The following is a 27,253-nucleotide window of genomic DNA, read 5'->3' as shown; positions in this document are numbered from 1 at the left end:
TGTAAATGATTCACTTGAAATTTGCACAAAAGTTTGCCATGTCAGCCAATCAGCAACACAGTCTGTGAGCTCTGTGTATATTTTGTCATAGATCCAGTCCCAGATGCAGATGAAATTCTACCATTAACAGATTTTCAGCGATGCAGCTGTGTTCATCATTCTCTCTGAGCATGCAGAATATTTCTCCACAGTCTGAAGAAATGGTGCTGCTGTTATTAGTTACTAAGTTAACATTACGTATGCTCAGTGTGGATCAGGCTTCACACAAATAAGGATTAACATGAGTGTGTGTGTGTCCTCGCCCTGCAGATGAACAGTCTCTCTAAACAAGTCTCCAAGCTCAGTCAGGAGCTGCAGGAAATGACACGCCTGCTGAAGCCCCTCCTCCAAACAGCATCGCCGCCAATCCTGATGACCATGATGCCAAATTTAACCCCACCCCCTAGCAGTGCCAGCCAGTTGTCATCAGGCGCCTGTATCACGTTGCCACCACCCGCCACGTCTTGTTCCCTCCAGAGACCTAACACTCATTCCCTGTTGGACAGTGGAGACATAGAGGGCGTGGATTTGCCAGGATGCCTTCTCCCAACTCATAATTCACCAAAAAGGCCTAATGTCTCTTCTTCAGCATCGCCACAGACCCTGTCCAAACCCACAGTGGGCAACATGAAGGACCACACCCACTCCAGCCTTCCTACAGCCAAGGAAGGAGTTCCTGAGGAGTCCGCAGTCCTCCATAGCCGCCACGCTTCCTCCAGTAACGGGGTATTCTTGGCGTCACCACAGGACCAGCCTCCCCTGGTCTCTCACACCCCTTCACCTTCTCTCTCCTTCTCCATGTCTCTCTCCTCCTCACCATCTCTTTCCCCCTGCCAAGGCCCCCATCTGTCCCGACCTGGCAGCTGTGCCAGCAAAGGCCTACTCCCTCCGCCTCCCTCCCAGGACACCCCTCCTCCCCTGTCCTCCCACTGCTCCGCTCCCCCGTCGCTCACATCCTCCCCCAGAGACCTTCACCTGAGGCCTTCTCCTCCTGCCCCTCTTGTACCCCCCACTGTCTCCCTCCATCCCTCCACCCACTCCCTGCCCTTGAGTCTGGACTTTGTTAGTAATAGGAGGGGGCAGGGAGATACCAACACTCCACCTTGGTGTAAGTCACAGCTGCACCAAAGGGAGGCTAGACCTGTCACTCATCCCCAGGAACTAGAGATGCAGGAGTGGGGACGACAGGCGGAGGTGGAGAAGACCTCCACAGAGCACATCAGCTTCATTGATGAAGAGGAGCCAGCATTATGAACTGGTTAAAAATGAGCAAACGTGACAGAAAACAATAGAGTGGAAGAGAATGAAAGAGATGGAAAAACAATGATCCGATCAGGGCAAGTGACGGTTGGATGATGGAATGAAAACTAAATGGAAACAGAATCTGGCCCATTTTACACATTTTTGGGCAGGAAATGCTAAAAAAGGGCAGACAGGTAAACAGGAGCACACCTGGGAGGTGGAGACACAACGCCAGCTGTCACCAAAACAGTGTGAAGGAGTACTTTTCTACACTGAAGCAACCACAGAACTACAACAGCACAAAATATCTTACAGTATCAACACTTTGGTAGCATCAGTTGATCCCTGCAGCGATGAGGACACATACTGTAGGACCAGAGCACGCTGTTTGTACCGGTCCCATCGAGCCTCATTTAGCTCTTTCCAGCTAACTGAACACACAAGATTGCTTTTTAAACCCAGTATGGATGTCTCCTCAAAGGGCAGGTACAAAACACACATATCTCAGCGGGGAACATGTCTTTACCCAAGACAGATAATCCAATCCGCCGCACCGGGACTGAGAATGTAAACTTGATTCAGTCTCAGTCACATCAGGTCAGCTCAATTTGCGTCAACTCTGAGATTATTTTTAAAGAGATGTGATAATCTGCATCAGGGCTGGTGGAGGTAAACACTCAGCTGACATCGATCCATCTCTTCAGAGTCATGTGCCATGCCCATCACTCATTTAAAAAGATCTTTGAATTGATTTGAACTCCTCACAGAAATGTCCAGATTTCCTCTAAAAAGGCAGTTTGACGTGCACAGTCTAGTCAGCATGGAAAGATTTGATTGTGGACCTTGAACATCTGGCACACAATCCAAACTGCTAGTTTAAAGACAAAGGCAAGATTTCTGGAAAACACTAATATCACAAACAGCACCATACACAGCTGTTTACCACCATCATGACTGTTTACAACCAGCCAATCAGATTGTACAACAAACTCCCACGTCTCTCCTGAGCTTTAGCCATCCAGCCATTCGTGCCTTCTCCATTTAAAGACCTGGACTTCCCTCGGGACCTGTTCACGACAGGAAGCATTTGGATCAAAATTTACCCAGAAAGCCATCAGTGTCACCTCCAGACAACATGTGCACCTTTATCTTAAATCGAACTCATTTATTTATTTATGGGAACACTGTACACTGCGCGTCAAAGAGATCTGAGGCCGAGGAGGACGGTTTACTATCCAACGACGTAACCTTCTCATTTCTGATGTAGCACACACACACACACATAGAGCATATCTTCAATGTGCACACAAGTTTCATCATCTCCAACCTCTGAGCGTTACACCAGTACAAGACAACAGCCTAACCCTAAAACCACAATACCCAGGCTGCATCCCTGTGGAGGTCTCAGGACTTCTGTACTTGTTGCTTTGTACACCACGTTACTTGTAATATAGACGGTCAGATTTCTGGTTTCTATTTTCTGTAACGGGAGCAGGGGAGGGACTTAACAGAACTCTATACACTGAAACACAAAGATTCACTGAGCGGAACTCACTGATGTCTGTGGAGTTCTGACCCTGTGGGTTACTCTGGGGTGAGGGTGGGTGGGTGGGGGTTGTTCTTGGGTACAAAAAGGGTTTTAAATAAATGCATGTCACAGCTTTTTTTTTTTTTTGCATGAGGAATGTGCCTGCTTCTGAGCTGTAGAGGGCAGGAAGACAATGGGAGTAGACAAAAAGCCTGCCCTGTTGGAGGCTGTTTGGTTTTGGATGTGTTTTATTAAAGACTGCTGTTACATAAAACCTTTACCAGGATTACATTCTGTACAATAATAAAGAAGTGTTGTTTTGTAAGAGCTCAGATTCCTGTGTTACTCTTAGGAAGCATTAAAGCCGGGATATGTTAGAATTTCATTTGAGGCACAGAGAGAAATATGTGTTCTCTGAAGAAGAAACACCGGGTTATGTTTGAAAACCCAGTTTAACATCACAACAAAGAGTGTAGTGACATCACAAATTGAGCAGAAACTGTAAGATAGACTTTATACTGTAATGATGATGATGATGATCCCATACCAGGGATATTCACAGCAGCTCATAAACACAAGGCTGATAATAAATTACAGATAAGTAAGAAATATATAGAAAAAGTCAAGCTAAAGAAAGTCATGAAGTCATGCTGGTGTTGAAGAGTGTGCCAGCTGTCTGAATGAAGGACCTGTGGTAGATCTCCTTCTTCCATGGTGGGAGTAACAGTCTGTAGCTGAAGGAGCTGTTTAAGGCCTCCACAGTCTGATGCAGGAGGTGAGAGGAGTTCTTCATGATGGGTGTCAGCTTTGCTAACATCCTCCTCTCCACCACTTTCACTGTGGAGTCAGGACAGTCCAGGACAGAGCTGGACCTCTTCACCAGTTTGTTGTCTTTTTCTGTTTCCTCCTCCCCAGCAAATGACATGGACTAATGCAGATGCCACCACATAGTATCATAGAAAGAAAACTACATATGAACTATAGCGTAATGTATGGTATCTGGAGCCAGTGTTTGGTTTGTCCATTCTGGGCTACTGTAGAAACACAGAGGTGCAACACAGCAGACTCTGTGGAAGACCTGCTGTCTCTCTGGAGAGACAAGAGTTCATTCTAATTCTCAGAAAAAAAGAGAGTTCTGTTAAAAAATGTGTCAGGGGTGGGGGTTCAAACATTGCAGTGCATTTATCTTTTGGAGAAACTGATAATTACCTCAGTCACTCCAACTCAGTGATAAAACATGAGACAACTATGGCAGGGTGTCACAGCCATGCCAGAGAAAGAAGAAATCAGTAACTCGTTCTAAACTTCTGATCTGTTTCTCTCTTTCTGGCATGACAGTTATGATGCTAAATGTTGGACAATGTGGAGAGACAACAGATCCTGATAGTGGAGGTTAAATCCACGAGGTGGCTCCATGGTCCTGCTGTAATGAACTGCTTTTTAAAGGTGAAACATGACTGAGGAGAAAGAAGACGCAACACAGAAGAAATCCTTCTTCAGGTCTGCATATATTTTCAATGGTAACATTCATTCTATCAGTGTTTCAGTAAGGTTTGAAATGTCAGGGAGCAACAGTCTAGAAATATCCTGATGGGAGAAGAAATGATAGAATAGAGGGAGCAAACACAATGTAGCACTTGTTTCTGCTGTTGTGGAAACTGTAGTGTCTCAAACTTGTTTTATTCCTTATGTCTACTCTGTCCTTGCTCACTTCTCAAACACATCAGAGGAAAGAAACCCAGGAGCTATCATTTATCCCTTCTGACAAACACACAGAAGAAGGGTGGAGGGTGGGAACTGCAGAGAATGCAGAAACAAACAAAGTCTTATTCAAAAGAGATGAGAGGATACATGCATCCTCTCATCTCCAGTGTCTCATGCCTGTTAATTAGTAACTGGGCATGTCAGAGTAAGCACTCTGGAACTACATTTCCCATTGGGATCATAAGGATATTGGACAGAGGTGACAGGCTCCAGTGCACGCTGAACCACAACAGTGAGGAAAAAAAATGGGGGGGGGGGGTCTGATAGATCACAATCAGACCGCAGTGGATTCATCCCACTGTTCCAGGAATCATGGTTCAGAGAGAATGAATGAAAACAAACAGAGGGTCAGGGGAAAATAAAAATCCAAAAATATATATTTATGTTTATATTTATATATATTTATATATTTACGAGGTATGTATCCACAAAAAAAAGAAAACACCCAAAATTTCAAAATAGGCAGTCTGTTTTTCCAAATGTGTCCTTGCTTTGTGATGCCTTAAAGGAAACATTAATATTAATTAAAAAATTTAAAATTAAAAAGGGGAACCTTTGCTGTCCAACAGCCCTGTTCTTGTGTCAGACCTCGTTAGTCCAGTTCTCTGAGACCAGAGTCTCCTCGATCAGGAGTCCAAAAACACTGTGAGGCGCTGCTGTCAGGCTGCTGCACTCCAAAAAAAACAAACAAACAAACAAAAAATAAAAATAAAAAAAAATCACAAATCTCAAATCACAAAGTCCCAAAAGGAGAAAAAAAAATCACTTCATTGTTGAAGAAGAAAAAGAAAAACAAGAGAACCCCTCCTAACCATTGATTTCCCAACAACCATGGTCTCAGAGTCTCCAAGACAAAACTGTTGGGTGGTGAAGGGAGGCCAGCCACAGGTCCAAACAAAAAGGTGTCTTTGTGCAACAAAACAAGCCTCAAGATTAAACTAAAAGGAACAAAGGAACCGATGGCAGGAGTCCTCCCAGTGATTGTTAGTTAGGCTGGCAGTAGGGGATCTCTCTCCTCTGTAGTCATGCTAGGTACTGCTGCATCGCCGTCTTCGCCCTGACAGAGAGACACAATTAGTCCAGCCTGCTTAGCACTTTAACAAGTACCCCCATTTATGATTTGCTATTGTGACCCACCTGTCACTGAGGTTGGGGTCAGAGGCCTGGGTGAGTTTGTGCAGGATGTCCACAAAGCCCATCTCCCTCAGCTTGTCCTGACGGTCCTGAGAACCTGGTGGCACATGAAAGCAGAGAAGAAGATTCATTCTAGCATCTAAAAACATTTCAGCTGTGTGCTAAAGATGTATCCCATCATCATTTAGAGCAGAAGACACAACATATTCTTCAGTACTGAACCAAGAACAAGAACAAGGGTTCATCTGTAAACAGCTGAGCAGGCGGTACAGAGGTTTTCTCAACGAACCATTCCCACTGTCAAGTTGGATTCAAATTATTGTGCTCTTCCTCCATTATTGTGTATGTGCTGTTTTACATCGGTTCTGTGTGGATGGCCAGGGTGTGCCGTTTGTTGGCCTGAGCAGCGCTGACCTTTGTGGACACAGCCAATTGCTGTTGACCACTGCTCAAACTGCAAGATGAACAAAAATCTAACACAAGTTGGGCTCATATCAACATTGGACAAAGGAAAAGACATCTGCTTGGCAAGATTAGCACGCGAATACAGATGCCAGGATTGTTACGAAACCACTGGAACGTGAAGCCCAGACTGACACCATTTCATCAAATGTTCTTAGTCTGAAATGACAAACCATCCCTCTTCCTCCTCTCTCTGAACTCAGCATCTTTTTCTTTATTCCTCTTTCTACTTTTGTGCCATGTCCCTTACCGTCCTCTTCATTCCAGATCAGGTTTGAGATGCAGAAGGTGGCGGCGAGCTGCAGTTTCACATTCGAATGCCCCTGAGACAAGGACAATAGTCAGAAAAAGTACAAGTGATGATGTCAGTGAGATGTCGGGAAAGTGTTCAGTTAGCCCTGCAGCGTCAGAGAACAAGGCTAATGTATGTTAAACAGTACCATGTAGTATTTGATTTTCTGGAGCATGTCATCATTGGTCATGATGAGTTCCTTGGCTGTGTTGCCGTCGGCGATGTTGGCAAGGATGCACAGCGTCTGCCAGATAAGAAGAGTGTTACATTAGTTCAGTTATCTGAACATTTTGAAATCTAAAAGAGAATTCTAAATTGCCGACTGCTCCACTCTGATGATGCACCACATCACTGGACATGCCTCACTGAATAAAGACTGATCCCAGGCCTGTGGGCACACCTGCACAATGTTAAAACCTCTCCACAGTGCAGCTGCAGGACGACTGTTTGTGAGCATGAAGTGGAGGGCGTGCTCACCTGTTCTTTGACCTCTATACTGTGCTCTGCTTCCAGGATGAGGGTCACTGCCTGCATGATCTGTTTCCCATGAGAACTCATGATCTGGTCAATGTGCTGACAACATAAAGAGTGGAGAGTAAACAGGAGAGAATCAGTGTGCATGCTTTGGATTTCTGCAGAATTTATGCAGCTGAGCACATAGCAGATGTGTGCTCATTTCTACAGAGCAGGAAAGTAAGTAGACAACACTGAAGGTTGGTGCTCACGAGAATTACTACAACTTTTCTGTGACAGGCCATGAAAGTCCTGTGGGTCACCTCAGACTACACAACTGATCGGAACAGCCTACATACAGTCCTGTGATAGCAATGAAAAGAATTACACTTTACTCCTGCTCGAGTTTGTCTATTATCCTGTCATGTTCATTATTTCATCATTATCCAAAGTATTGTGTGTGTGCATCTCTCACTGGGCGTGTTGACAGCAGATTTCGCAGCAAACCGAGGGTCTTCATCAGCACGTTGGTGTCAGGGTCTGATAGCAGGCGGAACAACTGTTCTGTACCCAAACACCGAACAATCTCTCCCTTCACCTTCTGATCTGCCTGGAACGCCATGTTCTTAACACACAGACACACACAGACACACACACTTAATCACTGAGTCACTGTGTGGATATGCTGTAATGTAATATTAATATATAATAATATTTTATATGTATTTCAAAGAAAGTCGGCTAAGTCATCACGATCAAGCGTGCACGTCTGTCACCCTGATTTGTTATGAATTAAACTGTGATGGGAAAACAGTAAGTGGAGCTAAACTGAAAGGTTGTAAAAAGAACACACACTGCAATCGTGGCTGCAAACGGGAAGTATAAGCTATACAGCTTCTAAACCTGTGTCTGGCTAACTTTGCAGTTTATGCTACAGAAGAAGTTTCATTTGGTTGGTCATCAGCAAAATAAGTCAGGAAATATTTTCTGAGGTGGTACGCAGTGTAAAAAGCTTGAGAACCACTAGTCTATGACATTTCTGTGTCGGACTACCAGCCAGCTCAATCTGTCCTGCGCTGCTGGATGGAAGGAACACTTGCATATTCTCCATGGAGGAAAGCAGAGAGCTGCTCTATAATGGCTGTAATCATCACGTTGCAGTCAGAACGTGTCCCGGTCATGCTGGTTGAATTTAGGGGTAACCCCTGACTACTCTAGCTTTAGGGGTAAGAAGCCTACAAGTGGAAAAACAAATTTTCTTACCATCAGGGCCCAAATCCCATTGACCCTCAGTGCAGGACTGTCACTCTGGGTCAGACTGCATAGTAACTCAATAACTCCTGACTCCAGGATGGGCTGCAGATGAACAGGAACAAAATGCTCTCAATATTCCAGGAATAAAATCAGTTATCTGTTGTGTCTGTTTGAGTGTGTGTGAGTGTGTACCTCTTTGCTGGGTGAGAACTCCAGCAGTAGATTGCATAGTGTAGAGGAGGCCATGACCAGGACTTCATCTGGAGCGTTCTGCAACAGCTACACAGCATGACACCACGATAGTCATTATCCGTTTATTTACCGCCACTTTACACACACACACAGCTGCACACATCCAAAGAGCTGCCGTATCCAAACAGAATTTCCTTCACACTCCGCTGACCTTCATGAGGGGTTTCCACACCGCATGATCATGGAAGCTGGTCCTCAGCTGCTGCACCGACCGCGAGAGACTGTGAAGACACCTGGACACAGAAAGTATAAAGTATGAACAGACATAAACACAGCGTTTAGTCACAGCTGCACCATATTTAGCAGAAATGTTTGCTTTGATTAGGGATGCACCAATGCATCGGCTGAACATCGGTATCAGCTGATGTTCGTCTCCTTAACAGCAAATAAAGATGACACATGATTTTTTTTTTTTTTTTTTTGCCAAAACATGGGCACTTAAGATCCTGCAGCTGACAGATGTGCTGCTCACAGTGACAGTTTCCTCATCGCTACCTGAGCCACCATCTGATCCTCCCTCCCTCACGTCCTGAGTGTCCTGGACATATCCTGTATTCTGTGATTTTCCTCTTTTCATTTCTAACCGGCCTGTTTCAGTTTATGCCTGTGTACGCCCAGTGTCTCCTCTCGGTCTCTTGCTCGCTCCCAATTCACATATACCGCTAAAAATAAATGTGATAGTATATAAACATTACAAGTGAGAAAATGAAATGAAAACATTGTAATAATTGCTGTGACCACAGCTGGACACGGTGGTCTATAACTTTTGTTTATATGCAGATTGGCGTCCGAGGTATAAATGCTCAGAAATCAAGTTTGTTTCATTTTAATATGTTGTAAGTTTTAGAAGCCATCAAACACATATTTAGGAAAAGTCACGGACTGAGAGACATGTAGTTTTAATGTAAACAAAGTCATACAAGGATCGCTACTTTGAAGATGTTAAACAACGTGCACAAGCAATACTTGACGCTGCCTGTGGCGAGAATGGGACGCACGATGGAGAGAGCGCAGATCACCCACAGCGCAAGAGGCAATGACCCGACGGAGCAGGGCCCTCCCTGCAGGATATGTTCTCTCTTTTTCAGAAAAGAACTTGTCATGTGAATTAAGGTTAAATTAAATGTCAAATAATTGACATTAAAGGTTGTTTTTGTTTCATAAATTTGTCTGATTGAATTTGTGCTCATTCAAGGACAGTATGATGAAGAGCTGAAAGACTTTTAAGACAGTTCAGTAATGTTCCCTTGACACAGAGGGAATAAATAACAAAAAGAAAAAACATCGGCATCAGTTATTTTAAACATCAGTATCGGTATTGGCCCAGAATTTCACAATCGGTGCATCCCTAGCTTTGATATATGAAGATTTTATTTTAGCAGAAAATTCATGCCATGCAGCATGTTATCAAACATCTTGATGGAATTTTGACCTTCATTACTGCACAGTTCAAGTTAAATATAAAATTCAATGCTGATCAACTTTTGCTCAGTGTAATTTCATAAAGTCAGTTGTCCTTAGTACGTGTACAATAAAGAATGCAGATGAGCCAGAAAGAACGAAAGAAGTCAGGTCAGTGTTAGGGTGTCATCATCAGGGTGGTCACATCATACCTGACAGCTGCCAAACGGACTTTAATGCTGGATTCTGATAGGCCACTGACTATCCTGTCCATCATGTTCTCTGTCTCTGTGATCTAAAGAAAACAGACGGATCAGGAAACAACGATGCATGTGCACAGTTATACATGGAAACAGAAATGCAGTCAAGGAGAGGTCACCTTTTTGCGAATGTCCTCATCGTTGGAGCCTAGAGAGGCGTAAAGTTTGAAAGCAGCTTGTCTCAGCTCGTGTGCGTGTTTCAGGTCATGGTCCAGCTGCAAATCACAGAGTGCACACAAAGTGAACGGGTGCTACAAAACACTGGATGGATTAGCATGAAATGTTGTTGCCATTCATGGCCCTCAGAGGATGAATCTTCCTGTCTTTGTCTTTGTCTTTTATGTTTTGAAATTGATTCCATGATATTTGTTACACACATTTGTGACGGCCTGCAGTTACTTGGTGATCGCCATCAGGTCAATAGTCCATATTTTGCATGCTAAACTCAGAGTGAACATTATATCTGCTTAACATCAGCGCGTTAGCATCATCACAGTGGGTATGTTAGCATTTAGCTCCTGTAGAGTCCCATCATGTACACAAAAGTTTCCCCTTTGGGCCCACTGACTCACCCTCTTGATGTCGGTGATGGCAGACACAGAGCTGGGGTACTTGAAGTAGTCGGCCAGCATGGCCACCAGGTGGTCGGTGGTGCTCGCGATCCTCTGCAGCTCCACGTCGGGCTCCATCAGGTAGGCCAGTGTCTCTGCTCCTTCCACCCTCTCTTCAAGCAAATGCTCTTTACTGCACATCCGCACGAGGCACGGCAGAGTCTAGACGAACAACACAAAGTCACATTAAATAAGTAGTATGAGAGTAATAAGAAGTACCACTGATATGCAGGCAATCATAATGATGATGATGAACAGTTGCACAGGTCTCAGAACAGCCGGACCTTTAGGACTATGCAGCTGTCATCTGTCCTGATGGCACCCGCTCGACACATGTACGTTAGACTGGGACAGAAGGAGAGACAAAAACATACAAGAAATATAAGTAAATATTATGACTGTAATCAACACCAGTCCATGTGCTTTTATGTCACTCACCATTTGGCTGCTGTTAGCTGCATTTCAATGGGTTGATCCCTTTGCATCATTCTGACAAATACCTGAGAGAGCAGCTCACCATCCACCAGCACTGACAACAAGAACATAGATAACATGTGAAGCTCATACCAAAGAGAGAAGAGAAGAGAAGAGAAGAGAAGAGAAGAGAAGAGAAGAGAAGAGAAGAGAAGAGAAGAGAAGAGAAGAGAAGAGAAGAGAGGCTCACCATTAACCAGTGTCATGGAGACCTGAGTGTTCTCATAGGCCAGGACTGAGAAACACTTTAACGCCTGCATCCGGACCTGAGAGGGTTGGAAGCAGCGAATGAGAACCAGTGACTGAAACACTGTTGCATCATCCAGTTGGGAAAATGCAAACGCTCACATAGAGACATTAACATACCTTATAAGAGGGTGAGATAAGTAGAGGCGCGATGTTCTGGATGGCGCCGTGGTTAAAAAGAACCGTCTGGTGCTCTGGGGTCTAAGACAACAAATGTCCAATCAACAATAAATCTGGGTCTGGCTATGAGTGCGATGGACTCCGTGTCTGTGTGTGAACAGTTACCAACAAATACCTTACAACAGTGGGAGAAGATCTGTGTGATGTACTCCTGGGTTCTCTGTGAGCGGCTCAGTAGAGACATTAGATGGGGAATCACAGTGGAGTCCTAAAAAGAAACATACACGAAGTCAGGATGGGAATAATTAGAACCGGTCTTGTCCTTGCTGTAATAAACAATATAATAATAAATGTGTTCACAGAAAGTGACATGAATGAGGCTGCAGATTGTGTGGGGAAGACTAGGCAGAGCAGAGAGACAGAGCTGATGCTGCTGCTGCTGCTGCTACTGGGCCGACCAACAGCTGCTGAGTGCCGGCTCGCTCTGGAGGAGTCAGCCAGACTCACAGCAGACTTTCGCTCGGATTTTTTATTTATTTACTTAAATAAATGTGGATTTATCTTCACTCTCACTTCCCAGTGGAGGTGTAGATGTGTGTGGGTATGCAGAGTTATACCATACTACTTAAAGGAGTCAGGAGACTCTGGGTGAAAATGTTAAAAATATGGATCTGTTACTTGATACTATGAACCAAATTCTGAAAACAAGCATTTCAAAAGTTGTTTGCTTGTTATCATGCAGGTTTTGATCTGTTTATTGCACTTATCTGTTTATACTGCGCTCATACAACTGTAAAGGATTAATTGATTAAGTGAATATTTACGATGATGTACTTGACCCTGCAAGTACAGCAAGGTGTGAATTGACTTCACTTTCTGTGTGAACATACCGTGCCATTCTAAATACATTCTAAGTGCTGTAATACTCTGCATTTATTTGTTTGCTTTAAAATCTCACTTGTCTCTTGTGACAAATTTGCATAAAATCAATATTTCTAAGATTGTGTAATGTGGGAGCTAGTGCTCATATACATAACATGCAGATCATGTACAGGACAACTTACAGTATAGAGCAGCTGCACAGGAGTGACTGGACTTATGAAAACCGTTCTGAGACATCGAAGACAGGCTTCGATGAAGATCAGGTCCGGACATAGGAGCCCTGCGAGCACAAAACATGGGTGTTGTGTTATCTCTGTGTCTCTACCAAAGACATTGTCCTCTGCGGTAAGCATTTGCATGAATGAGTGTGCATGTCTACCAAACTGACCCTGAAGAAGGGCAGGGATGATGTGACAGTCCACCAGGGACTTAATGTTGTTCTCGGTACCCATGGCTAGACTGCCCAGCACCACTGAACACTCTGTCCGGAGCTCCAGACTGGATGAGCTCTGCTGGAGCAGATACAGTAACCTGGAACCAATGTACAAACACACACACACACACACACACACACACACACACACACACACACACACACACACACACGTTGAAGCAAATACTCAAGTCTACTGAACAAAAGCATGTTTGTAGCACCAATGAGTGTACTTATGTAACCTTTGTAAAGGAAAGATAAAATGGGCAAAAGTGGAAAGGTGTGCAGACGTACCTTGGCACAGCTCCAAGGACGATCAGATTGGCCTTCTGCTTGTTGTTTCCTATGACAGCATTCTTCATGTCACTGAAGTCAGACATAAACGAAATGAGAACCAAGCTAAACCGTCTTTGTGCAACAAACTTTTACTACAGTCTGAGGGAGGTGAAGTTTGGGAATAAGGGGACAACAATCTGCAAATGTCTTTATACTAACAGCAACCTATTCTAACACTATATCAACAACAATCTGGCATTTATGTTCAATAATTTCACAACAACATGTACATCAGTGTGTACTATGCTGGTGCACCATACAAAAAAAAAAAAAAAAAAAAAAAAAAAAGACACTGGAATGCTTTAAATCACGTCCCACAAAGTCTCTCTGCAGTATGTGTGTTTCTTCAAACTTTACAGTTCTTATACTTCTGCAACCAGTCCTCTGAAACATGCTCTAACAACAGCACATTATGTTTCATTAGAGAGACACCCGGCAGTCTAATCCAAGAGAGGGTTTACATGGAGCAGATGTGCCACACATTCTTGGAGAACACAGAATGAGCCTATTCATTTGTATTCACTGCATTTTGTTTTCCATGCGGAGTTTCCTCGGCTCTGCAAGTGGCCCAGATGATATCAAATAGCAGGTGAGCGGGGCTAGTGGAAAAGTACAGCTATAGCAGGCAGTCAATTCAGTCAGGTGTTCAGCTAGTAGAGCGGCACAAGCCGTAACCAGAGCTAGTCTCTTCAGAAGTTAAAAATAACGATGAAATAGGCAGAGTCCAGGTCAACACAACTGAGAAAGAGAGAGTGAGAGTGAGAGAGAGAGAGAGAGAGAGAGATGAAGTCACACTGAAGAGTGAAATGCATTTTGAAATAGGTCGCCTGTGCATGTAAACACAGAGTTCATGGTTACTGTCAGCATTCTTTTCTACAGAATAAGTTCTATGCATGTTATTCAAAAGAAGTGCTTTCATTAGCAAATGACCAGTCAGATTCCTTATGTGTACACACAGCTGGTCAATAAAGTGATTCTGATTTAATCACAACCTATGAAAAAATTTTGCAACAGCAGCTGACTTGCTGGAAGGATCTGGACTTTATTCAGCCTACACGATTCAGCATACGACCTTCAAAGTTCATTGAAAGAAGAAAGAAAAAAAAAAGCCCTGGTCTACACAGCATTTACTGTATACATGGAGCGCTGCTGGACTTACATGACTCCCTGCAGCACTTTCTGTGGGTCGGGGTCGAACAGTCTGTCAACGTAATGGCGACTAGTGGCAGTGACTTCCTGCATGAGGACAAATGTAACAGAAACATCGGTGACATAATTCACATACATACATTTTCCTGCTAGGACTACCTTGCAAGAACATTAATGAGACAGAGAAGTACAAATATAGTGTAGAGATTAAATTTTTTGTAATCATTTAAATATCAATTTAACAACAAACTAAAGTATAACATATGACAGAAAGAGTGTGTGGGACCATCATCAGGTTAGTTTCTGGATGGAAAAGTAGCAAGCATTTAATAACTAAAGAAAAACAACACTATACACACACGTTTAAATAAATGGCATTTAACTCCCAACTTAATAAAAGTCTTTCTAGTTGCTTGCAGACATTGTTAGACCCACAATCATTGCACACTGACACATCCAGCAGCATCTATAGCAGGGCCCTTTAAAAGCGGTTATATGTGACACCCAGTGGCTCCATGTGACAGCAGGAAACTGTGTTTATATCACTGACAGCTTCAACCAGAACTTTCCACATGAGCCCCAGAGGAGCAGCCATCAGCAGGCTACAGCATGCTGCTGTGGTTAGCCTCTGCTGCCTGCACGCTGTTAGAAAGGTGTACCTGCACGAAGCGGACTTTACCCAAAGTAGCTGGTTATATTTCAGCTTCAGTGTTTGTCACACACACATAAAACACACAGTGCTGCTTGTGGAGACGGCATTAGCAGATACAAGCTGCTGTAATGTGTAACTCTGCAGGGTCTGTGTGGAGCTAACGTGGGGGCGTTTCACCATGCACTCCCAGTGCTCCTTCTCTCTGACCGTTTAATGTTTACTTTAGCAAACGTGCACCTGGCAGCCACAGTCACCTGCTGGGACACCTGACATGACCACAGCCGCTGCCAGTGTTCACTGTGCCCGGTGAAAACTGCTCGAGGTAGGCACGGTGTTATGTTAGCTCAGTTAGCTTAGCCCTATGCTATCGTTACTTGGTCACCTCACGTTAGCTAGCCTAACGATGCAATTAACAAGCCGCAGTGTTGAAGGGCGGCTAATGGCAGACAGCTGGAGTACCAAGCTGACCACTGCTGTGGGTCATTCCAAACATTCGGAACGTGTGTGGGTCATTTCAGCGTGAACAGCACTGACAGCAGCCTCACTCTTAGCAGCTAGCTGCTAACGCATTCCGAATGACACTGACAGGTACGTGGTTCGTTTGATTTGGTTCACCTAACACACCGTCGGGGAGAACGGGCATATTAATCGCATGCATCCCTTCCCACGTTCCCGCCCATCCGGACGAAGCCTGAATGAAAATCGTTCTCACCGCCAGATACGTAGGCGGACCGCCACAGCGCTACATGTTGCAAAGGCTTTAACTTAGCTCGCAGGCTAGCAGGAGACACAGAGCCTCCTCAGCCTGACCGCTCATGTCCTCACGTGACTGAATAAGTGACACAAACCGCTCACTGATGAAGTGTGCACACTACACATCTGACAATGCTACTTTAAACTATGACAGTGAAACTCACAGACAGCACACTGATGCGGAGTGGGGCCTCCAACAAGCACGCCATCTCTCTTCCCCCGATCGAGCGCCCCAATCGGCGCAGCACTTTGCAGACACTCCGCCCCCCAGAGCAGCTGTGAGGAGCTTTAAAACAGTAACTGCGGCTGAATCACGCAGCGCACCGCCGGCGTCCTGATGACAACAGCCGACTGTATTCCTCTGCGGGCTCGGCTGCACTTACTAGCATTGGGTATACTACAAAAAACAACAGTGCTAACTTGGTGAGCTGCCTGTCAGACAGTGGATTTGTCAATTGGGTAAATGTTGTTTATAAATGTGACGTAGGTGATGTCTCTTTGCGTCAGATTCGATACAACAACTTGACCCATACGACCCATGCAGTGGAACCAAAGATAAAAGTAAAAATTCGGACCATGTGACATATATATATATAACATTTTAGCTATATGTATACTGAACAATACGTAAACAGAAAAAAATGAGTCCGTATTTTTTGTGGAATCTACCGCTGAGGACCAAAAGCGGTTTGCTCAAATTGTCCACGCATGCGCCGTGAGTGGTGTACGCGAGGTGGGAAAATTCATTCTCTGCTGTCTGTGCAAAGCTGCGTTATGAACATGATTTACAGACAAAGTTTGTAACTTTACAGACACACCGCACACAGGCCGACTCTTCAGATAGTCGTTCGTCGCCGTAAGTACTCAGCCTGTGAGCTGAACTCGTTCAGACATGCTTGTGGGAGATACATGGTCACCTCACGTTACCTCACTAACGCTCACGTTATCATACGTTCCATTCAGCACAGAGCGCAGCCAGCTGCAGCACGCGCTGTTTAGGGACTAGTTTTAGCGGTTAGGTTGCTGCTGGTGTGTCGTAACAGGACGTAACTGCACTGACTAGACAACATGTTGCTAAGGCCTCGTAGACACGCGTATTAGACAGCAACAGCCGCATTTGACAGGTAGAAAGATTTATACAATTGTATATTAATACAAAAAATAGTGTACTGTGTGTACGTTCCTACCGCCCTTTCACGTGACCTCCAGTTGCCCTGGTTACCACGTCATTGACACGGAGTTAATGGGATGTTTACCACTGTACTGTGCTGTACAACATTGATTTATTGTATTCACAACTGTTGAGAGTAATGCAACATAAAAAAGTCAGCTCTTTTGACTTTGACTGACAGTACTGTTGATAAATGTGAAAGCTAACAGGAGTCACCATGTATATTCCACTTAAACTTGACAGTAAACTGTCAGACAGACTTTAAACCACGTTACTGCTCTGCGGTCATGACTGATACCTTTAGTGACAGGAGTAGCATCGACAGTGTCATTTGTTTCAACAGCTATCAGTTTGTATAATGCAGTAGATAGGGACTCGCACATTACTGTAGTAATCCTTTGCTGTAATGCCTAGAATACACCAGATGCGACATGTGTTGGTCTTTTTAACCTTTGCATTGTACTGTCCTGTGTTGGCCTTTGCCTGTGAAACAGTTTTGAACTTTGTTTTGTTTGTTTCCCTACAGATCACCCAAAGGTTGTTGACAAAGGAGCAGGCCTCAGCATCTCTGTGTGTGGTGGCTGGCAGCCCCTAGGTGAGCACAGAATACAAATCAAGACTGTGTTTTTCTCTGGGAATCGGCAGCCTACCTGTTGTGCAGCATGAAGATTGCAGTAGAAGGCTGCTGCCATGGAGAGCTGGACAAGATCTACGAGACAATCGCCTATCTGGAGAAGAAGGAAGGGGTAAAAGTGGACTTGCTGCTTTGTTGCGGAGACTTCCAAGCAGTGCGAAATGAAGGCGACATGAAGTGCATGGCAGTACCAGCCAAGTACAGAACGATGCAGACCTTTTACAAGTCAGTTCTTTGGTCTTGATTAAAACAAATGCAAGACACGGGTGCAAACATATAAAACATTAATATTATCGACTTTGTTGCAGATACTATTCTGGAGAGAAGAAGGCCCCGGTCCTGACCATCTTCATTGGAGGGAACCATGAGGCTTCCAACTACCTACAGGAGCTTCCTTATGGAGGCTGGGTGGCACCCAACATTTATTATCTAGGTAGGGATCAGCACACCCCGGATGTGATTGAATCTAGCTCTCTCTCTGTTCATTCTCAGGCCTTGACATAAATTTCATATTTTTAGGTTATGCTGGTGTTGTTCGCTACAAAGGGATTCGAATCGGTGGCTTATCTGGAATCTTCAAATCACGTGACTACAGGAAGGGTGAGTTTTCTTGACCTTTTTAATGGTTGAAGTTGGATACAGTATGCAGTATGTTTACATGAAATGTGTGTCTTTAAGGTCACCATGAATTCCCTCCATACAATCCTGACACACTTCGAAGTGTATACCACATCAGAAATGTGGAGGTCTTCAAATTAAAACAGGTAAATCTCATTGATCCAGTGTGTTCAGAGGATTGTCCGTTGATTGATCTAAAGAGTGTATACTCATTCATGTTTATTTTCCCTCAGATCCAGATACCCATTGACATTTTTATGAGTCATGACTGGCCTCGTGGAATCTACTACTATGGAAGTACAGGGGAATTGTTGCGAAAGAAGAAATTTCTGCGTCATGAGGTGGAGTCCAACACTCTGGGAAGTCCTGCTGCTGAGGAGCTCCTAGCTCACCTCCAGCCCAGCTACTGGTTCTCTGCACACCTTCACGTGAAATTTGCTGCTGTTATGCAGCATCCGGTGAGAGTGACAGTTGTTCTGCACCAATTATACTTTGAATACTTCTTAATACTTCTGGGCACCAATCTAATATTCTCACCATGTATCACAAACTCTCAGTTAATTCTCTTGTCTTTAGCCTAAAGGTACTGCTGCCCCACGTGTAACCAAATTCCTGTCCCTGGATAAATGTCTGCCGTACAGGGAATTCTTACAGGTGAGAGGAGCTTTGTTAAGTATACACAGTTTAGGTGAAGGTATAGGACTGATAATTCTAAGCAATGTTACGTACACTTGTGTTGCAGATTGTGGATGTACCAGAGAGACCAGGCTCATCTGAGGGTCTTGAGTATGATCCCGAGTGGCTTGCTATTCTGAAGGCCACCAACAGTCTACAAAGGACAACCCCACACCCCTGGAACCCCCCAGAGAATAACGGCCTGCACGAACGGTATATCTAGATTTTAAAACGTCAGGCAGAACCATGAAGCATCATTTTCTGCCTGACAAAACAGTCATTTTCAAGCTGTGTTGTAGCTGTGACTTAAGCCCCAGTGACAGGCCTCCTAGCCTGCACAGTGAAACCCTGCAGATGATCGAGATTAAGACTTGTTTTAGTCTAAATAATGTCTATTTGTCCCCTAGCGACCACTATCAATTAAAAAGGCTGCTAAGAGGCTAAGCACACACACAAATCGCAGCACTGTTGGATCAACTTTGCACTGACACCAATATATTACCACAATTATTTTCTGCATTATGTCATGTACGTGCTTGTCAGAAAAAATGTATGTCTGTGACAGGCCAATATCTACAGTGTCCAGAATTTGAACTTTTGTGGATTAAGCAGTCAGTAAGTTGACACAGTGACCGAGCTGCTGAGCTCACAGTTTGGGTTCAGGCTGTCTGTGATAATAATAATGGATTGTCTTTACCCGTCAGGTGGGACTTTAGAGTTTCAGAAGCAGCCATGATGCAGGTGGTGGAGGATTTCAGCGGTGAACTTGCCATTCCTGACAACTTTAGTCGGACTGTACCACCCTATGACCCTAGCAAGCCCCAGCCCCATGCCGTCCCCAGTCGTAACACCAACCCTCAGACGACCGAGCTCTGCGCCACGTTAGGTCTCACAGACATCTATGCCCAGGCTAGCCAGGGAGGTGATGAGCTGGGGAGAGTTCCAGGCAGCGCTGGAGGAGAGGAGGAGGATGATGATGATGGACAAAGTGTAGGAAGTGTGGAAGAGCCCAGCGAGTACCCAAGTGACACGTCAGGACTGTCGAGTTCATTTAATCCAGATGAGATCACAATAGAGGATGAGTGGGAGGAAGAGGTGGGAGAGAAGGGAGAGGAGGTTGTTGAGGACAGATCTAACTCAGAAGCAGCAGCAGTAAAGGGAGATCAGTGCTCACATGTACCTGAAGGTGAAATCCATACCCCCACCCGCATGGTCCTGCCCAAGCCCAAATCTGATGCCTCACCCACTCATCTCTGCCACCTAATGAACCTGCCACCTCCCGCACACTCCACCCCAGCAGTAGCCCGGTGTCAGTCAGAAGCAGACAGGGAAGGACTCTGTGAGGGCGACGATGATGATGCCACGGCTGTACGCATCCTCAAACGCACCAGCGATGAGAGCGGGGATCCTGGCAGCCGAGGAACAACTCCCAGAATCAAACGCAGGAACCAGGTCATTTATACAGCAGTGGAGGATGACGAGAGTGAGGATTAGGGGTCAGGGTGAGATCAGGCAAGGTGAGGAGGGAGTCCATGCCGTCTGTGTACAATTCTCCATTAGTTCAACTGTTCATTTCACTATTCTTTTACATATTTACAGCTGCTGGCATGAGCTGTACAGAGCAGGTGTGGCTTTATTAAAATGCCCTCAAGGCATTTTTTAAAAAATTTGTTAAAGACGAGTGTTGGTTTCTAGAGAGGCAGTTGTTGCCATGGAGATGTTTCTTTGTTAAAATGTGTTTTTTATATATTTTAATCAAACAAGAATATTTTAGGAGAATTTTTTTGTTTCCTGTTAACTTTTTGTACAGGTTATTTCAAGATGAGAGCAATTAAAGTTAAGAGGCTGGAGATTCAGATGTCCTTTTTTTAAACCGGAGTAATGACACATGTACAGCCAGACTCAAAGGAAGAAAATAAAATGTGGCTGTTGGTGTCTTGTTTCACTTATTGGAGGCAAGTGAAAGAAAAGCAGTCAGCATTCTGCACTCAAAGCGCCATTCACAGCTTTATTGAATACTATACATACTGGAGGTGCTGATGAAAAATCAGGTGTTGCATGATCATCATCTTAAGTACACAGAACACTGAACCTACTTGTGATCACTGAAGAATGAAGAAGCAAATGATGTATGAATGGATGGGGAGCAGAACAAATCATTTGAGCTTTCATTGGAATACTGATTGAAAATGAGATCTTATTTTGAGACCCTTAATTAATATGCAGGAATCTGAAAATAAAAGCTTCCTGGACACCAGTATTTGTTTAAATCGAACAGATTTATAACATTAAGAGTCTAAACAATCCATTCCAGTTTCACAAATGTGCTAAAATCAACATACACCTTCATTAAAATTAAGACAATATGACATACAGTGAATTCAACAAGATCTCTTTACATCCATACAAAGAGCCGATACAGTATAGCCTAATGAGTGCCGAGTTATTGTTTTATCGTACAAGCCTATGTGAGGGAAAGCGAAGCACACACTTAGAGAAAGCCCCGAACATGAGTCACAGAAAGAAAACTGGGAATAGGCACTTCTGTTTGTTTTTTTTTTTGTTTTTTTTGTATGTGTGTTTTTATCAATTTCTTACTTGGTTTCTTCAGCCAAGCTTTGGACAGCAACCAAGCACACAACTCTGTTTTAAGAGCATCATATGGAGTTCTATGAGTGAGTAAAACCATTAAGAATCACTATGATTTCATGTTCAGCAACAACTTTAAGCCTTAGGATGAGGGACACATAAACACAACATGGGCATATTCTCCTACGGCGCGTGGTACAGGTTTATTACAAATCAGCCTCCGATATATCATAGAGCAATATTTAGCATTTCATCTTGGCATCGTTTCCTGGTTTTACCCAGAACTCACTGTGAACATTAAAAAATGAGTTGAAGCTGTTCATTCAAACAGCGACTTGGTAAATCATGTATTTGATGCAGTACTACCTTTTTTGGGTTTAAGATGTTCTCTGCTACAGCCATGTAATTAGTTAGAGCTAACGGTTTCCTGCTTGTACATAGCTATATTAAAGTCACGTGACTCCATACAATCATATCAAGTCTATATTGTTGCTGTTAAGAGCTACAGCCTGTGGTGCTAAACATTTTTTCCTTAAGGGCAATCAACAAGGCATTAAAATCCAACACTGCACTTCAGCAACCTGTCATTACACAAGCAAGTCTGTTGGACCAAATGTGTCGCAAAAACAAAATGTCAAATCATCAGCCTCATTAAATCAGAGCTTTGTAGAAGTTTAAGTTCTGGACAACAGGAGAGGAGTAGTGTGAGTGGGATTCAAGAGGAGTCAAAACACCAGACAATAAATACGTACAAATTGACTTATGCTGGGCAAACTATGCCGTGGGTCTGATCTGATGTGATGCGGGTCTCGACTGTGCCAGTGACGCCACGAGAGGTCAGGCAGGACACAAAGGGATTATGAATTATGGAATCATTCCAATGGTAATATATGTCATTATTCACAGCATGATTTGATTGATTCAGGACTAGAAGGAGGCAAACAGAGCTCGTGCGGGCTCTGACAGAGGAGAAGAAGAAACCCAATTATTTGGCTTCTTCCTATACGTCTTGCCACTCGCCGGCATGCTGCTCATTTTGTGCATTTTTACACGAACGGGGCTGTGACTGAAATGATGCAGGGTAGAATGAAAATGAAAGAAAATTCACTATTAGTGCTAAATACTACAACAGACTTGCCACTGTCTTCCACATTCTTTATTTTCCTCTGCTCAGTCTTCACTTCCTCTTGTAGTTTCAAAAATGCAGAATCTCAGTTGGTGGTCAAGAAGACACAGATGTGTCTTTCTCCTCCATCTCTGCTTGCTCTTCCTTTCCTCTGATTCTCTCCTTAGATTTTCTGTCTCTGATTTTCTGTCTACTTGGACAGGAAGATGAACGGAGGGGAAGGGAGTGAGCGGATACCGGGTATCCCCCGCACCAGGCTCACCCCTGTAAGTTGCTTGAAGGAGACAGGATGGTTGAAGGGCTGTGGTGGTGTGGATGGTGGAATACTGCTGTTGGAGAGGTCTAGTTCCCACCACAGCATGCTCTGGTAGAGTGGGCGTCTGGGTCCTGGAGGTTGACGCCCCGATGTCGCGCTGCATGTGTAGGGTTTTGGGTATCTGTTTTTGGCATCTTTTTTGCTACGTTAAAAACACAAAGTGAAATATTCAGATTATTTAGTCTCGGAGAGCACATAAAAAGAAATTATACCCGAAATAATGATAGATAATCATAGATATATACACCAGATATAAAGAAAATAACAGGGTGGGGTGAAGATTTTCAAAGTCTCTGCAGTCTTGAGAATCTTTAATTCTGAACTGAGATCTAAACCTGCACCAAAATCCACATCACAGATGAGTACTTTTCTTTTTTTTTTGGTGGAGGAAATGCTGAAAATATATAAATGATATATAAAGAATAATCATACAATGTCTGATAATCCCTCCAGCTCTAGTTCACGGCTTAACTTCCCAAGTATTTTAATGTATACTGCAAACTAACTTAACCTGAACAGAACATATACTCACTTAAAAAGGTCCAGTTTGTAGGCCGTGATTTTTTTAAAATGTGTACTATGCGAATAGAATCTGCATAACTATGTTTTCATTGGTGTATTATCACCTGAAAATAATCTGTTACTTTAAAATAAACCATATCTACATGTCCTCTTCCATGTTGGAACACACTAACAAACTAAACACAAGGCAACACTTTGGCTTTTTAACCATCTGCAATTTGCACGGGATGTTTTATTTTGAAATTCAACCGGATTCTCTATGCTGTTTCTGTGTCTGTGGTCAGCTTGAGCTGCTCTGTGCAGATTGACGTAGGCTGCTTGCAGGGTTCATCAAAAATAGAACAGATGCATATTCTGAGCAGACACCAGACAATTCAGACAATTCTGAAATGGACTGCGGCAGGACCTGCGCCGTTTGAAATATTGACTAGAACAGCCACAGCACACATGGAACGCGTCACATTAGTGCCCGGTGGAATTTGGCTGTCAACCATCCATCTATTTTCTCTGACTGTTTATCCTCATCAGGGTCACAGGGGGCTGGAGTCTGTCCTATCTGACTTATGGTGGTGGGGTACACCCTGGACAAGCCTCCAGCTCATCACAGGACACAAAAAACTATTCACACTCACATTCACACCTATGGGCAATTTAGAGTCAGAGGTGAAGACTCCTTTGGTGTAAATCTTTTTTTCTTCTGAAATCAAACTTTTTTAAAATCACATATTCAGACAGAAATTAAAGGTCACTCACCAATGGCCAGGAAGAGCTCATTTACGTTCATGGCTGTCTTGGCAGAGGTCTCCATAAAAAGCAGGCCAGTGTCTTCAGCATACGTCTGGGCCTCCTTTGCCATACGGCACACAAACAAACAGAACATCAGCACTAAAAAAAGCCGAAACCTGAAAATAAGTCAAATGCTTCTTATCTCCAAACAGCAGGCAGTGTGTACTGCACAGACCTCTGACTGTACCACACACCTCTGAGCTGCTACAACTCTTCTTATGTTTTGTATTCAAGATTTTCTGACAAACTTGTTATCAAATGCAACATTGTCAGGTAGCAGCTGACTCATAAGCACTTTTCCACCAGTATTTGAACGCAGCCTGATCAGTTTGGTCAAGATGTGACAGGAACATCAAACCATTTGTTTGACAGATCCTTGTGTTCTTTCTGAAGATTAAACAAGTGCAATGTCATCAACTTGCACAACTTACACATGACTGTGGCTACTTATAGCACCCATAGTGCCAAAAGTATTCATTCATTCATTGATACCACATGTCATCAGCAGTGATTAGCATCATAAACACAAAAGAGTGTGTTACCTCATACTCTACTAGTCTCCTCTCTGCCAGGTCAGCTTTGTTTCCGGCCAGGGCAATAACAATGTTAGGACTGGCCTGCCTCTGCAGCTCCTTCACCCAGGCCTTAGCTCTCTCAAAGGTCTCCTGTACAAGCACAGTACACATACCACAAATAGGAATGTATGAGATGACAAAACATACTGATATATTAATAATATTGTGATGTAGGTTATGTTACAGGGCTCAACAGCAATGGTTGCCATTGGCAACTATTATGGGAAATTAGCAAACAATTCAATTTGGGAAAAAATATGGACAGCAAAATAAAATAAAAATGTGTATGTATATATATATTTGATAATTCTATTTAGTGATATTTAAATACTGCTGTTGTAGCCAGAACCAGACCACGCTGCGTTGGTGAGTTTATTTTTGAAAGCTACATTGCAACACATTATCTGATACCATGTCAGATTCAAATATTAGCTAAAACTTGTTTGTTACTGTATTAAAGCTTTTAAACATTATTTCATGTCACTTATAAGTGCAGAGTATCTTAATTACTCAGAATTTAAGGCGACTAGAAATGGCAATCGTATTTTTAGTTCTTCTTTAGTGCCACCAAAAGCCTGGAAACCACCTTTAAAAGTGCTCTGACTGTTTTAGCAGCAGTAGTTATTACCCAGAACAACATTAAGGGACGAATTTTGTCCCAGACCTACATAAACAAACTAATCATTGGGTTTATACTATACCGGCTTGGTGATGTCAAAGACAACGATAGCAGCCTGAGCACCACGGTAGTACATGGGAGCCAGGCTGTGGTATCGCTCCTGTCCTGCAGTGTCCCAGATCTCAAACTTCACCGTGGTGTCATCTAGACACACGGACTGAGCCAGGAAAGCAGCTGCACACAGAGAGGAAAAATGCCAGATAAGCATCACTCAGTCCTTCAATCACCTGATTAACCAACAAAGTGCAGTGCAGTCTTCACCTCCTATGGTCGTCTCCTGGAACTCATCAAACTGTCCCTTGACAAAACGCAGCACCAGGCTGGATTTGCCCACAGCCATGTCGCCCAGCAGCACCAACTTGAACTGGCAGATCTTGGTCTGTGGTAGTGTGCCGTTGGTGCGGCCTCCACTCCCTCTGGAGCTCATACCGGCCCTGTGTAGGAGACGGCAGGGGGGCTGGGCCTCCTCCCTGGAGCGGAGCACTTGCACTGCCTTCCAAACAGGAGTGTAGTCAGGTCTCTCCGGTGGTGTCTTGACCTCTCGTCACTCCTCGATTTGTCTGGGTGAAGAGGTGAAAGGTTTTGTCTTGGTGCAAGATTACATCATGCCTTACCTTATGTACACTTTACTTTGTTTCTCAAGACAATAAAAGCCTCTTGCAGTGCTCCATAGAGCCAAAGGATGGAGGGATGGGGATCTGACATGAATGCAAGGGACAGCAAGTCTGTGACTGCATTTGCTTCACATTTACCAGGCCTGAGGTCAGGTCTACTGTGCTCACATCTTACCTTGCTCCACACACACACACACACACACACACACACACACACAAACACACACTCGTCTTTCTTTTTCAAGGCAACAGCCTCCTCTCCCAGTCTACGGAGAGGACTTTGTAAGGAAGGGTGGAGATTTCCTTGGCATGAAACCAGCTTGATTTCCCAGCTCCGTGTCTGCTCTGCGTTCACTGAGTCCGGTTTGAAAACATTGCCCTGTGCGCGCTGTGTCTGGTGATCCTGCAGTGGAACTTGAGCTCAACAGGGATGCTGCGCCTCAAATAGCTGTCTCCCACCTCACACACACAATGCTGAGCTCCCATCACTGCAGCGCATCAGTCAGCAGAGACATAAGTCAGACCAACGTCACACCGCGCTGTGTGTGTGTGTGTGTGTGTGTGTGTGTGTGTGTTCGTCCCACACTAAATGTTAGCAGACCAGCAGCCTTTATCTTGCGTGATGTGCTAACGGGACACCGCTCCGTACCACTCAGGTCGGACGAGACAAAAACTGAATTCAAGCTTCATATTTCGACGCCCAGCTCAACACGTCAGCGCTACATGTACATAGGAGCAGACAGAAGCAGTGAGAGCAGTGTGTACACATATTTACCGTGTGTACTGTGGTCTCAGCGGCGCAGGGATCGCAGCTTAACTGTTGACAATTTGGCTATCAGCTGGTTAAAGAAAATGTTAACGCTTCCTGTAGTCCGGCGCATGCGCACTGAGTGCCGCATTGTCACGTTCTTCCTTCAGTGCTGTCACTCTTCTTTCACGTCACAGTCGACACTCTATCTTCGTCGTGTCGCAGACGAACACTAAACATTTTCTGAATTTATAATAAGACGTATGAATGACAAATAATGATACATAATTATCATAAAGGCGCGAACATGTCCATTCCTCCGCCCACAAACACACCTGTGATGCAGAGTGTGTGCACGAGCTCCTGGCAGACTCTTATTGTTGTGAACTCCAGGCCGGGAGGGGGCGCGAGGAAGTCGATACGAAGGTGACGTGACACGGAAGTGTTCAGTACGTGCAGGACG

The 27,253-nt window shown here is 44.1% G+C and overlaps 4 protein-coding genes across 8 annotated transcripts in view; 2 read left to right on the top strand and 2 right to left on the bottom strand.

Annotated features, from left to right (window-relative positions):
• kcnh3 (potassium voltage-gated channel, subfamily H (eag-related), member 3) overlaps nt 1–5,499 on the top strand; it is a 149,126-nt gene extending 143,627 nt beyond the window's left edge. Inside the window, exon 15 of the mRNA XM_027291202.1 lies at nt 310–5,499. Within this exon, the coding sequence (XP_027147003.1) occupies nt 310–1,293 (984 nt within the window). The 3' untranslated portion in view covers nt 1,294–5,499. The remainder of the gene's footprint in view (nt 1–309) is intronic.
• On the bottom strand, nt 4,299–16,028 carry armc8 (armadillo repeat containing 8). Of its 2 annotated transcripts, none has more exons than XM_010754517.3 (22): nt 15,902–16,028; nt 14,343–14,419; nt 13,142–13,213; nt 12,803–12,945; nt 12,597–12,694; nt 11,708–11,800; nt 11,533–11,613; nt 11,357–11,432; nt 11,131–11,221; nt 10,977–11,037; nt 10,654–10,854; nt 10,201–10,296; nt 10,034–10,116; nt 8,572–8,653; nt 8,361–8,447; nt 8,178–8,270; nt 7,390–7,539; nt 6,939–7,034; nt 6,610–6,705; nt 6,420–6,492; nt 5,711–5,804; nt 4,299–5,630 (listed from the first exon to the last, which is right to left on the bottom strand). In XM_010754517.3, the coding sequence occupies exons 1-22, from the start codon at nt 15,944–15,946 to the stop codon at nt 5,597–5,599; spliced, it is 2,022 nt and encodes a 673-aa protein (XP_010752819.1). In that variant the 5' UTR covers nt 15,947–16,028; the 3' UTR covers nt 4,299–5,596. The 2 variants fall into 2 exon arrangements, with proteins under 2 accessions (XP_010752819.1, XP_027147004.1); XM_027291203.1 differs by lacking the exon at nt 15,902–16,028 and adding an exon at nt 15,697–15,874.
• Nucleotides 14,941–20,770, top strand: dbr1 (debranching RNA lariats 1). 4 transcript variants are annotated; one of them, XM_027291208.1, is made up of 9 exons: nt 14,941–15,306; nt 17,435–17,767; nt 17,851–17,975; nt 18,062–18,142; nt 18,221–18,306; nt 18,394–18,618; nt 18,737–18,814; nt 18,903–19,048; nt 19,540–20,770. In XM_027291208.1, the coding sequence occupies exons 2-9, from the start codon at nt 17,571–17,573 to the stop codon at nt 20,327–20,329; spliced, it is 1,728 nt and encodes a 575-aa protein (XP_027147009.1). In that variant the 5' UTR covers nt 14,941–15,306; nt 17,435–17,570; the 3' UTR covers nt 20,330–20,770. The 4 variants fall into 4 exon arrangements, with proteins under 4 accessions (XP_027147009.1, XP_027147008.1, XP_027147006.1 ...); XM_027291207.1 differs by lacking the exon at nt 14,941–15,306 and adding an exon at nt 16,054–16,160 and having other exon boundaries at nt 19,540–20,767; XM_027291205.1 differs by lacking the exon at nt 14,941–15,306 and adding an exon at nt 16,438–16,593.
• Nucleotides 20,771–21,095: 325 nt separating this feature from the next.
• On the bottom strand, nt 21,096–26,963 carry rab5b (RAB5B, member RAS oncogene family). Its single transcript, XM_019270146.2, has 6 exons — nt 26,818–26,963; nt 25,690–25,988; nt 25,451–25,602; nt 24,717–24,839; nt 24,142–24,235; nt 21,096–23,008 (listed from the first exon to the last, which is right to left on the bottom strand). The coding sequence occupies exons 2-6, from the start codon at nt 25,853–25,855 to the stop codon at nt 22,893–22,895; spliced, it is 651 nt and encodes a 216-aa protein (XP_019125691.1). The 5' UTR covers nt 25,856–25,988; nt 26,818–26,963; the 3' UTR covers nt 21,096–22,892.
• Between the last annotated feature and the right edge of the window lie 290 nt (nt 26,964–27,253).

The sequence above is a fragment of the Larimichthys crocea genome, chromosome XVIII (genome assembly GCF_000972845.2).
Source record: "Larimichthys crocea isolate SSNF chromosome XVIII, L_crocea_2.0, whole genome shotgun sequence".
Lineage (NCBI taxonomy): Eukaryota > Metazoa > Chordata > Actinopteri > Sciaenidae > Larimichthys > Larimichthys crocea.
This window is presented reverse-complemented; position numbering and strand designations above follow the sequence as displayed.

What these genes read in the sequence shown, in the direction of transcription:
- armc8 (XM_010754517.3), bottom strand. Translation starts at nt 15,946, where the DNA reads ATGGCGTGCTTGTTGGAGGCCCCACTCCGCATCAGTGTGCTGTCT. An exon ending in ATGGGATTTGGGCCCTGATG is followed by an intron (nt 7,540 to 8,177) that starts GTAAGAAAATTT and finishes CTGTGTGTTAAG; the next exon opens with AACATGGCGTTCCAGGCAGA. An exon ending in AGAAAATCAAATACTACATG is followed by an intron (nt 6,493 to 6,609) that starts GTACTGTTTAAC and finishes TCCTTGTCTCAG; the next exon opens with GGGCATTCGAATGTGAAACT.
- dbr1 (XM_027291208.1), top strand. Translation starts at nt 17,571, where the DNA reads ATGAAGATTGCAGTAGAAGGCTGCTGCCATGGAGAGCTGGACAAGATC. An exon ending in AGGTCTTCAAATTAAAACAG is followed by an intron (nt 18,307 to 18,393) that starts GTAAATCTCATT and finishes ATTTTCCCTCAG; the next exon opens with ATCCAGATACCCATTGACAT. An exon ending in CTGCTGTTATGCAGCATCCG is followed by an intron (nt 18,619 to 18,736) that starts GTGAGAGTGACA and finishes TCTTGTCTTTAG; the next exon opens with CCTAAAGGTACTGCTGCCCC.
- rab5b (XM_019270146.2), bottom strand. Translation starts at nt 25,855, where the DNA reads ATGAGCTCCAGAGGGAGTGGAGGCCGCACCAACGGCACACTACCACAG. An exon ending in CCAGGAGACGACCATAGGAG is followed by an intron (nt 25,603 to 25,689) that starts GTGAAGACTGCA and finishes CTCTGTGTGCAG; the next exon opens with CTGCTTTCCTGGCTCAGTCC. An exon ending in TGAGCTCTTCCTGGCCATTG is followed by an intron (nt 23,009 to 24,141) that starts GTGAGTGACCTT and finishes TTTTTAACGTAG; the next exon opens with CAAAAAAGATGCCAAAAACA.